Source organism: Macadamia integrifolia, unplaced genomic scaffold, assembly GCF_013358625.1.
Source record: "Macadamia integrifolia cultivar HAES 741 unplaced genomic scaffold, SCU_Mint_v3 scaffold1971, whole genome shotgun sequence".
Lineage (NCBI taxonomy): Eukaryota > Viridiplantae > Streptophyta > Magnoliopsida > Proteales > Proteaceae > Macadamia > Macadamia integrifolia.
The window spans coordinates 37,509-49,765 of record NW_024868442.1 but is presented as its reverse complement, the minus strand read 5'-3'; the positions used below and the strand labels follow the sequence as shown (position 1 = coordinate 49,765).

The 12,257-nt window shown below is 36.6% G+C and overlaps 2 protein-coding genes across 2 annotated transcripts in view; both read right to left on the bottom strand.

Moving 5' to 3' along the window:
* Positions 1-804: 804 nt before the first annotated feature.
* On the bottom strand, positions 805-4,964 carry LOC122065320 (ras-related protein Rab11A-like). The gene is made up of 2 exons (XM_042629108.1): positions 4,515-4,964; positions 805-1,538 (listed from the first exon to the last, which is right to left on the bottom strand). Exons 1-2 carry the CDS (start codon positions 4,739-4,741, stop codon positions 1,097-1,099), a joined length of 669 nt encoding a protein of 222 aa, XP_042485042.1. The 5' UTR covers positions 4,742-4,964; the 3' UTR covers positions 805-1,096.
* A 4,442-nt stretch (positions 4,965-9,406) lies between these two features.
* The window catches only part of LOC122065312 (ABC transporter G family member 1-like), a 5,368-nt gene continuing 2,517 nt past the window's right edge, over positions 9,407-12,257 (bottom strand). Inside the window, exons 4-8 of the mRNA XM_042629101.1 lie at positions 11,156-11,242; positions 10,948-11,076; positions 10,652-10,846; positions 10,468-10,554; positions 9,407-10,376 (exon numbers count right to left, since the gene is read on the bottom strand). Of these exons, the coding sequence (XP_042485035.1) occupies positions 9,696-10,376; positions 10,468-10,554; positions 10,652-10,846; positions 10,948-11,076; positions 11,156-11,242 (1,179 nt within the window). The 3' untranslated portion in view covers positions 9,407-9,695. The remainder of the gene's footprint in view (positions 10,377-10,467; positions 10,555-10,651; positions 10,847-10,947; positions 11,077-11,155; positions 11,243-12,257) is intronic.

The following is a 12,257-nucleotide window of genomic DNA, read 5'->3' as shown; positions in this document are numbered from 1 at the left end:
CTGCATTATCAATGGTTACACTCAAGTTACCATAAGGTTGCAAAAGTTAAATTTTCAACTAGGTTTTTAAAACATTTTTATCTCCATATGAGACCAGAATTATTATGATGATGTGGCGTACAGCATAAGCTACAAGTTTTAGGATCGTAAACAGTGGGCTTCCTTTGCAAGCTATCAAGGACATCTTTGCCACCATTAAAATATCTGAAGAATTTTGAAGCTGAAGCTAAAGCATGCTGCCATTTCTCTCACCCAGGGTTTTGAAACTCGGGCTCGGTCTCAACCGATACCAATCTGGATTGGATCGGTATCAATTGAAATAGGACTGGACCGGATGGATTCACCTATTTTTTCTTAAAAAAAATTGCATTTTGTACCATATTACTCTTTAATAGGTACCAATGGATCGATATCGAAAGCTTTTCAAGAATTGGGATCAGATCAGCCACCAATCCAGATCTGAACTCAGTCCAATCCCTGAACGGAAACTAGGGTTAGGGTTTCAAAATACCAATTCCGGGGCCAATCCAATCACAATCAAAATCATAATCTGCTCGTTTAGATACTCCAGCTGTGTTCCTGTATAACTAAAACTCTTTGTGAATGATCATAGCTTTTGTATATTCTTTTTTAATCTTAAAGACAAAAGTTGAAGATAATCAAATAGTAATACAAGGATGAAATATTTGTATAGAACTTCTCAGAAGGGAATGGGTGAAGAGAAAAGTATTTTAACTTCTGTGTCTCCTTCATGTAATAATGAAAATCTCAAAAAATTTCAACATATCCAAGTGACTACATGCGTAACCAAAGTAGATGAAACTCAATATTTAACCATTTCAAAAATACAAGACTAATAAAATTCAACTTGCAAAAACTAAATAATAGACCTATACCCCATCTCTCTGTTGCTTCCCACCTCGTGAACATGAGGAAAGCGGAATGAATCGGTTCCTCCAAAACAGTTATACAAAACTATGTCACGGCAAATCCTAAAATATACAAAGGGAATACACAAGATAGCTCAAAAATATCAGTACAAATCTAGAAATAAAATTACCACGCTTGCTGAAATCAAAACAACATCCAGTCAAGATTATTGGCAGCACATATTGCTCTTAGCTGGGACCTCCTGCCCGGGGCCAGGGATGACGATCTTTTTACCAGCCAGGGAAGCTGGGTTGCCATTGCTTTGATCAGCACTTGCAACCAGGTTCTTCTTATTAACAATGTTGAAGATCTCTGTCAAAATAGTCAAGAAAGCAGTTTCAACATTAGTAGCTTCCAGTGCCGATGTCTCTAAGAAGAATAACCCTTCCTTCTGAGCAAATTCTTTGGCATCTTCAGTGGGGACAGCTCGCTGGTTCTCCAGATCGGCCTTGTTTCCAATCAGTATGATCACGATATTCTTGTCAGCATGGCCACGCAGCTCCTCCAGCCAGCGGGGTATGTGATCAAAGCTCTGACGTTTGGTTATGTCATAAATCAACATGGCACCAACAGCACCCCTATAATATGCACTTGTTACAGCTCTGTATCTGTTAAGGACACAGCAGCAGGTCAATTTTTAGATATTTGAAATTGTCTCGAAAAAATTAATAATACTCTTTCAAGCAGTCAGATTTCAAATTGCAGGGGCTAGGATTTAAATTTCAGATCAAAAGATTCATCTATTTAAATCTTCCCTGGCAGGTGTGTTTCTGAAACATAGTCTGATGGAGTATTCCATGGACACCTTAGATCATGGCAGCATGCGAGTGGAAAGACCTTAATGACTACAATGGGCAATTAAACATGAAAAAGATGTAAAATTCTGTAGGGGGGAAATAGATAATGTTTAATCACAAAAGTAAGCAAATAAATAACAATAGTAATCGAAAAAAAGTTTCCTATTTTATTCTTTCCCTTTCAAAAAAAAAAAAAGAAAAAATCACAATGTCCTACTTCTATATTCATAGGGGTACAGTGTCCTAGCCCTGAAAAAATCCTTTGGGTATTTTCATCAATTTATTCTCATTTTCTACTGTCATATCCGTTGAAATTCCAGTACTTAATACCCTAATAGGAATCCAGACATCCAGGTAGTAACAAAATTCGATTATATTTCCCCATTCCAACATTACTTCAGCATAAACAAACTACAGGCACTAGGGAAAACAGGACTGCAAGATATGAACCTTTAGATGCCTGTAAGGTAGTTAGAGATAGTCACATGTTTTTTCCGAAATTTTCAAATTAATAGTCCAGTATTTAACCTTTTTTGCTATGATGAATCTCCATGATGGTTTATGCATTGGTGGAGGTGCATGAACAGCTAATGATCTTGTTATAATATGAAAGTAAGTCTCCCAAGGGTTAGACTTGTAGCCTTCCATTTAGCCTGTTTTCAAGAGTAGGTCTCAGGATAAGATCCCCAACTTCAAGTTTGTCAATGTAGAGAACAACTACTCAGCCTTATCCCAACTAAATAGGGTTGACTACATGAATCCCTACCCTCCAATCAGCTCTATTTGAGGTCATACTTGAGACAATGCCTAAGCTATGCATGCCTTTCCTCACCATTTCGTAATGTAATTTTTGGTTTGTCCCTGGCTCTTATTGTTCCTTCAATCTGAATCAAATCACTCATCCGTATTGGGCATCTAAAGGCCTCCATTAAACATGGTCATGCCACCTCAAACGACTTTCTCGTATCTTATCATGTATCAAAGATACTTCCAAATCAACTCTAATATGATTATTCCTTACTTTATCCTTCTTAGTTTTGCCAAAAATCCATCTCAACATCTTCATCTCCACTACACTGAGTTTATCTACATCATGTTTCTTAACTGCCCAAATTCTGCACCATACACCATAGCTGGTCATATGACTATCCTTTAAATTTTAAAGGAATACATCGATTACACATCATTTCGAACACACCTCTCCACTTCATCCATCCTATTTTAATTCTTTGTGAAACATCATCATTTATATTACCTTCTTTATTTATGATTGAATCTAAATGCCTAAAATAATCACTTTGCAGAATCTACATCTCACCAATTTTCACCACCTCAATATCCATCCTAGTGTAACTAAGGAACTGCCACATAAATAACTAAGAACAATACCGACTAAAGGTACATAACCTAAAAAGGCGAGAAGATGAAAGATACATTCTAAACGAAGATGGAAAAAAAGAAAAAAGTTCAGCAAACAAACTGATCAAATTAAATCTTTTTTGAAGATGGATGCATGAAGAAAATATAGGAAACTTGCAACATATAGCCAAGAAGGGCAAGAGGGGGAGAGAATCTCATAAGAAAATGCTTTAAGAAACGAAGTGAACACATTGACTTTATAATATCATGGAATCTTAACTTCAGCAAGACTACAGGAACTTCAAAATGTGAAGGTGCGTCTATGTTTTGCACCTCAAAGACAATTTTGGAAGCTGAGTTTTTCTACATTGAGCCTTCAAGAAGAAAGGGTGCAGCAGGGGAAAACACTATCCACTATTTTTTGAAATCAATACAGAAACAACCTAATGATATATTTTTTTTTTTAAGCAAAAACTTTGATGATGTTAGGGTCACTGGAATTCAAGTATGGGAAAGTATGCAATTCTAGCTTTTAAACTTCTCCACAGCAGAAGTACTCAACGATATTAAAACAGTTCAAGACCATCACACTGTTGCAATTGTGAGAAATTGAAAAGGTACTACCCACTACAACAACCATTATAACAAACCATCACACTGTAGTAATTGTGAGCAATTGAAAAGGTACCACCCACTACAACAACCATTATAATTGTCATACGACAACAACTCAGCGTACTCCCAACTAAATGGGGTCCGCTACATGAGTCCTTGCCTCCAATCAGCTCCTATTTGACGTCATATTTAATAAAAGGCTTAATTGTTATAACAACCATTATAATTGTCATAATGGAGAATAATGGTAGAGTCCCAAATTCTCGTATCCCCTTGATGTCTACTTTTTTCACTTCTTTTGACATGATAAATAGAACAGAAAATTGTGGGCGGGTTGAGCAGGCGTAGAGATTGACAGAGGGGCATCTTAATACATTACCCCATAGTCGGTTGAAACATAGTCAAGATTGTAGTTTGGAGAAAAATCGACATGTGATGTAAACTCATCAAAAAGAACCCACCACTAAGCTATCCCACAGATCAAGTCCTACTGCACATTATCTGTGGTTGGTACTGAGGCGTCTTCGCCAGATCAACAACTGGCCTTGCGTCAGAGTAACAACTGATTCGCCATTAGTTCAACAACCTCAAGAGATTCTTCATGCAGCAGATCTTAAATAAACTTTTTTTTAAGAACAAGACCTAGGAATTCATATTCAAGAAAATAATTCCATAAAAATGTCAAGTATTTACGACTTAAATAACCAGCAAACGTGAAAATATAGATCAGACGAACAAATTAAAAAAAAAAAAAAATAAGAGATAGAGAAACAGACAGAGAGAGAGGAGGCGAAAATTGGGAGCTGTATTAACCTTTCTTGTCCTGCAGTGTCCCAGATCTGAGCCTTAACATTCTTCTGATCAATCACTACAGTTCGAGTTTGGAACTCAACACCAATAGTGGCCTTGGAATCCAAACTGAACTCGTTCCGAGCAAAGCGAGAAAGAATCTGAGATTTACCAACCGCAGAGTCACCAATGAGTACTATCTTGAAGACATAATCGATCTTCTGATCTACGTAGCTTCCTCCGCTCGCCATTGAAAACTTCACTTCAACCACTTCTCTCCCTCTCCCTCCCCTCTCTGATGCAACAGATTTCGATCTTCACAGATTGTAACTGAAATGAAGAACAAACGAGCAAACAAAAGAAGTGGGAGAGAAACGAGAAGCAGAGGAAGAAGACTAATCGACGAGATCTTATTGCTCCATTTTAAAGTGTGAAATGATCGGGGAAGGAAGGTGTGACCGTGTGAGGACAGATGTTAATGATAAAAAATTAACGAGCAAATACCAAAGGGAAGGAGTGGATGTATGATTTCAGATAATAAAAATCGTCAGATAAGAATCTTTGTTAGAAATTAGCTGATCTGTAGAATGATTTCCTTTTAGATTTTGATCCGACCGTTTTAATTCGTTCATATCCGCTAATGAAGGAAAAGTAAAATGCGCGGAGAGGTTTCTTTGTTTTTTATTTTTCATTTTAGACCGGGAAAGCCGGTTTACTCGGGGTGGGTGTTGAGAGGGAAGGGGAAGACTCTGGTCATTCTCGGGTCCAATCGGAACGACTTGTGTCCAGATACTGAAAGCAAATCATTCTTTATTCTATCTAAAATGACTCTTTTTCACCCCAAGAGGACCCTAAAAGTGAGGCTGGAATCAACCCAAGACACGATAAAAGACACCATCCAATTTCAGGCCCGGCCCGATCAAGCTCGACCTAGAGTGGCCTGATTAATAAGTCCCACACGTTTATAAATGGTTGTTTCTGGGTGCCCAATCGGCCCAGCTGATTCACGTTAGTATGACCATCTACTTTGTAACTTAAGCGGTATAGCTATCTAAGCTTACACATCAAGGGCTGGACTGTTGCTAGTTCTTGAGCATCAGCTTTCCAGCGGGCGGCGAGGCAAGCTATCCTAAGTTATATGTATATTTTATAAAAAAAAAAAAGGGTAGAATAAGATATATTATTGAATATAGTTTAGTGTAAAGTCTTTTCTAAATAGTAGATGATTTAATAAATATAATAAATTTTCTGAAATCTAGGATAAGCATTAGCACGTTAAAATCCTGATTATGGCCCAATTAGGTCGATTAGTAGAAGTTTGGTTAAGGCCCAGAACTCAATCTGTCCAACCGAGATCGACTCATTCTTTAAATAGACAAGTCATGGTGTAATAGCACATGCCTGATCGAGACCAACCCAAACCGACTGATTGACATCCCTAATCGAAGGTATGGATCCGATTCCAACTGAATGGTTTGGTCTAGCATCTTATAGGTTGAAACTATTTTGGTCTGTTACTAGACTAACCCAAAACCAAACTGTTAAAAGAGTTTTTGATTTTTTGACGAGTTTTAGTATCAGTTCGATTTGATATGTTCCTTATCAATTTGTGATTTGTAATTGTGCAAATCCGATCTAATTTTAATAATTAAATGTCTATATAAATAAATTAATTGAAAAAAAAATCTCACTCTTCTATTACTTGACCTATATTTACTTAAACTTCCCTACTTAAAATATTCTTTTCTAATTTCTCAACAAAGCTAACTCTCACCTCCGTTTATTTCCTGTTAATTCTAAACCTCTAAATTGCCCTTTGTTCTCCTCTCCTCCCCTCCCCCCCCCTCTTAACGCTCACTCCGGTGGCACCCTGATCCTGCAAACCCTCTCCGGTATCTCCTCCACACTTCACCCCATCACAACCTCTCAACCTCACCCAATGTAGGGGGCTATGGAGGTGAAAATTGAAATGAACACTTTGTCACGTCGAGCAACCATAAACCAAGAGATCGACAGAGAGAATAAAAATAATAATAATAAATAAATAAATAAATAAGGAAAAAGGAAAAACAATGTTTCAACATTTGAGAATCGCTCCATTTGAAAAATTCATGTCCCCAATGGTTTTTGCAAGACCAAAGCCTTCTCTGTCTCCTTGAAACTGCGAAAAATTGAAGTGGTGAAGAATTTGTGCAAAAAGTCTCTCTCGATCCATGCTCTCTCTCTCTCTCTCAACATTGTTGATCATTGATTTCTCTGATCCCAATCTCGATGAAATCAGATTGAAAACCTCTCACTCCCTCATCCTTGTCTTGACGAAACCGTTTGTAAAACAAATTTTCTAAACATCATTTTTTAGACAAAAAAAATGAAACTGTGACCAAAATAATACTATGAAAAAGAAAAAACCCATGCTACCGGATAGACATCACTACGTGAATCATAGTAGACTGGTAGATACTTATGGAAAATACAGGTGGAATTCGTTAGAAGAGTAATAATTCGAGCTTGAAAATAAAATTAAAACATAGAATTCTAGATGTTCCTTCTTAAAAGAATAATAATTCATGTTTGAACATAAAATTAAAACATAGAATTCTAGATGTTCAACTGTATAATCACTTGTCTCTAACTAATTTCTCCCATACTACATATTAGCAGCTAATCTTTCTATTAATCTGGAAAGAGATCGAGGACTTGTTTTTGTAGATCATCATCTAATTTGCCGCTTAATTGGTTTTACCGTTATTTTGTCCTTTTATCTGCCTCATGTGGTTGACGAAAAACTCAAGTCACAGACTCACAGCATGAATTTCCCATACTTCTATGATGATGACTTTACTTCTAGAGGTGCGCGCCAGAAATTTCTTGTTTTTCGGAAGTTAAAAGAAAATAAGGTCTGAGTTTCCTGTAACCATGGTAAGTGGGAATTCATTCACCGTGGGTCGATCAGAATCGTGCAAAAAACATAAGAGAGATGGAATTTTCAGAATCGAAAATCGGACTGTGAATCTCACAATGCATTCAAAGGAAACGGTTAAGTTTGTCTTGAATTTTTTACCCGTTTTGAAGATTGATCCCATATTTTGGTGATGATTTGAACGGGAAGTTTTCTGGGATTTATGATGAAAGTAGAGGCACCCCTACGGTATGGGTCGATTGGATTGACCGCGACCCAATGGGTCGACCCACGACTTGGAGTATATAGTGTACCATTGTCTTGTTGAGAAAGTCATTGTATTTTTGGAGTTTTTTAGTCGTTGTTTGAATGTAATCTCTCTTCTACATAGTGAAACATCTTCTTCTTCGTCCGAAGACGTAGCACACCATATCGGTGTGTGAGCCTCGTTAAATCTCTATGTGTTGTACGAATCTGATTTTATTTATTCTTATATTTCTTGGTGGGGCGAGTGGTAGCAGGACGTACGTATTGTAATCTTATTTTCACTTTCTTTTAATATTAACCGTCCATTTAATATTAGATTAATCTAAACCATTTATTAGTTTTTTATATTGTAATTGATTCCTAATTCTTAAGGTGGAGAGATGACGGACATGGTTACTTAAATTGTCTAATATATTTTTTTAAATAAATAAATAAATAAAAAATAAAAATCCAACATAAGCGGACTCCTACTTCGATTCTGCAATTTTCTCTCTCTCTCTCCTTGCTTCTTCTTCAATGCCGTTCCTTCTTTCTACAACCGCTATCATCATCATCTGTCTCTCTCTTTCTCTCAAAATAGAATGAGGTAAGAAAAAATCAACATAACTATTTTCAGACACTGAGCATATGAGAGACTTAGTCACACAAATTCAAATACCATGTTTACAAATCAATCATCAGGGAAGGGATTTGGACAGTAAAGCTTGCATGTATGGCAGAGGACAAATTTGAATTAATAAAGTAAACAAAGCTGTTGAATATCTAGGATTTTATTATTACTTATTGGGTATATATTATTAACCTATGAGAATTTACCATGGATGCAAATCTTCAATGAGATCGGCAAACAAAACTTCAACTAGATTGGAGAGCACTGAAAAAGGAAGAAGAAAGAAGAAACAGCCTTGAAGAAGAAGCAAGGAGAGAGAGAGAGGATCGAGATTTCTAAGCGGAATCAAAGGAGAAGTTCGCTTATATTGGGATTTATTATTATTATTTAATATTAATAATATTAAACAGAATTGTAAACAGTTACAACTCTGTTAGCAGGATTAACATATTTAACATGTGTCAATCATATCACTTACGTGAATATTCACCGATTCCGAATATTTCGCATTCCTATTTTTCTGCACGTATCGTGACCATTTTACCTTCTTGGTGTTTATTCTAATAGAAACTTTATCCAATCCTTTAACGATTCCTTAAACAAAGTCATCCTTGGCCCTTGCAAAATAAAGAAAAAAAAGTCACCCTCGGCAAATAAGACAAGAAAGAGGTAAGTTAATTTGAAAACTCATCGAAATGTGAAAATTGATATAAATTTTGTGATTATAGTTTCGTGAAAGATTTCCACGTTGTTGCATGGAGACCTATAGTTTGAACAACCACCCTTTCCTTTGCCACGACCATAGTTTAAAAAATTGGACTTTGTCACGATCATAGTTTTAAAAATTGAATTGAATCCGTCATGATTGCCTGGATTGAATTGACATTGACGAAGACTTATCCCCAATCTGGAGTCTAGATCAATTTAATACTGATCCACTAATAAGGTATTAGGTAAAATGGTTCAAAATATCATTTAAAAAATCATAAATTCATTCGAGTCCTAGTTCTAAATAGGGAGTAAAAAAATAAATCAGTATTATTCTTGAATTTGGACAAGAAGTATACAAGAATTTCAGATAATCCTTACAGCTTGAACGAGATGTTCATGGAGAATAGAGCTTAATATATAACAAATATAGAACAATTTCATTTTTAACAACAAACTAAGAACAAAGTACACAGAAAGACTTGACAAATAAGAGAAACAACTAAAACCCAGAACAAGAGAAGAACCACAACCACACTCGAATTGCTCACAAGGATTTGTCCAGAAACCTGGCATACATAAATGACCCGTAATCAACATCAACCCACCTCTTTGCAAGTTCATTGATTAAGAAAACTAGAATCCTAGATCCGAGACTTGAACGAGATGTTCATGGAGAACAGAGCTTCATATACAACAATTAAGAGAACAAAATTCATGACTAGTTCTTTTCTACTCCTGTTGTGGACTCCTCCAACATGATGTGGGTCTTCTGCTGGGGAGGAACAGCAAGGGCAGCTCTGATGATTGGCTTAAGTTTCTCGACACTTTTTATGATTCCAAAGAACATTAGCCGATACAGAATCACCATCCCAAACAAGATAGCCAAATCAACCCACTTTGAGTAACCCATCTCCACTTGCCATGTATTTCTTAGAATTTCAGCTCCAGTGATGGTAGCAGACCCTCCTGCTTGGTTATTAGGAAAAGTTAACCCTAAGAACTCATTTTTGTAGAACCCTTGATTGGCATACTTATGGAAGGCAATATAGTACATTGGGTATTTCCAGAAAGGTTTAGGAAGGTCATCTGGCAATCTAAAGAAACCACCATTCAACATCATCACCCCTTGAATTCCAGCTCCTGTGATTATACCCATAAGGAAATCTGGAACAATACTTGCAACGATCATCATTAGGCTCTCTACCAACATCATGCACATGAAGAGTACTAATGCAAAGTATACGAAGTGATCAATTCCTTTCTGAAGTCCAACAAGGTAATATGCAATTGCCCCGGGGATTAAAGAGTTTATAATCAAGTAAGGAGTGGAAGAAAGTGTGTTGCCAATAACGAATGCACCGACGCCATAATGTCCATTTAATCTCTCCCTTTGAAAGATCTGAGTTGAACACAAAGACAAGATCATCATTAGAAGGTTGTAACAGTACTTAATGCATTCACATATTGAGATTTTATAGATTTATGCTCACCTTCATGTCCTCAACAAAAGAAGGAAATCCACCAATGGCCATGAAGGTTAAAAAGGCAGCAACAAACATGAGCATCGAACCTCTAGCCTGAAATTAGAGTTACCAAAATGTTAAGGTGTAATGAACTATTGATCAATTTATACTGCTTCATGTTCTGCTCTATTAAATAACTTTAATGTCTTACCTGAATTGATCCATAGCTGTGACCAATGTTATAGTAGATAGTGCCTACACACAAGCACAGAGCCACATAGATTGCAAATCGCAACCAGTAATAGCCTAGATCGCGAAACATATTCACGAAGGATCTCTTTGTAAGAACGATGGACTGAGTGAGGAATCCAGCTTGACCTCCCTTTTTCACCATGGGTGCTCCTTCCTACAAAATGAAACAAGTATATCATTGGTGTAAGCATCATATACTATACAATAACCACTGAGAAAGATGAAACTAAACTGATGTGTTGTTTGCATATATACCCTTTTACATATCTCAGCTACCCTTCTATGAATTTGCTGGCATGTTGTGGACGATTTGTATGACTCCACAAGGATATTGATAGCTGTTTCTGTAGTCATGGCCTGAGTTCCAGGGCCTTGTTCGATGTCCTATACAAACAATAACCAAAAAATTTAAAATCTGAAAGAAAGCCCAGCTGAGAGATGATAATGGATTGTTTTTTCTTACCTGTTCAAAGTCTTTGTTGATTGTCCTCAGGAAGTGATCAGATGGGTTCCTCAGTGTTGGGCATGGGAAACCATTCAATGCAAAGAACTACATAAATTGGAAGAAATAAAAACCATTATTCATAAGAACAAATTGAAAGGATTAATGATTAGTTTCACACTTTGATCATTTAATTACCTCATTAGCTCCAGAAGCAGGACCAAAGTAAACTGTTCTTCCACTTGATAGAAGACAGAGATTTTGGAAGAGCACAAAGACTTCACTACTGGGTTGATGGATGGATGCAATTACAGTCCTTCCATCTTGTTGAGCAAGGCCTGCAATTCTGTTCATGACATGGAAGGATGCTGCACTGTCGAGTCCACTTGTGGGTTCATCCAGAAAGAGAAGCTTAGGGCGTGTTAAGATCTCAATGCAGATGCTGACTCTCCTCTTTTGACCACCACTCAGTCCTTTGACACTCCATCCTCCAATTCTTGTGTTCATGGCATCTTGTAAACCCATCTCCCTTATGGTAGACTCTGCTCTTTCCTTTTTCTCAGCCTTTGGCATAGAATCTGGAAGTTGGAGTTGGGCTGAGTAGTAAACAGCTTCTTTGACAGTCAGAGTTGTCATCAATGTATCATCTTGAGTCACATATGCCTAAATTTAATGGGAAAATGATGGAAATTAGATTATAATTATAAAATTGATAGTAAAACATCTTCAAAAACATGCTTTCATCCACCATGAAAACAGAATCTCTTCACTGATCACTCTTGGATAAACAGCTTCTTTGACAGTCAGAGTTGTCATCAATGTATCATCTTAAGTCACATATGCCTAAATTTAATGGGAAAATGATGGAAATTAGATTATAATCATAAAATTGATAGTAAAACATCTTCAAAAACATGCTTTCATCCACCATGAAAACAGAATCTCTTCACTGATCACTCTTGGATGTTTGATGGGAATTCTAGAGTAGTGTGAATGGCCATTGGATCTAGTAATTAGGATACCATAGCGGTGGGTGACTGTGAACGCTCACCATCCATAGATTTAACTAGATATAACAATCATATTAGATAATAATTAAAAATATCTTTTTTTTTTTTTTTTT

Excerpts from the sequence above, each read along its gene's own strand:
- LOC122065320 (XM_042629108.1), bottom strand. The coding sequence starts at position 4,741 with ATGGCGAGCGGAGGAAGCTACGTAGATCAGAAGATCGATTATGTCTTC. Across the intron at positions 1,539-4,514 it reads GACACTGCAGGACAAGAAAG|ATACAGAGCTGTAACAAGTG; the intron begins GTTAATACAGCT and ends TGTCCTTAACAG.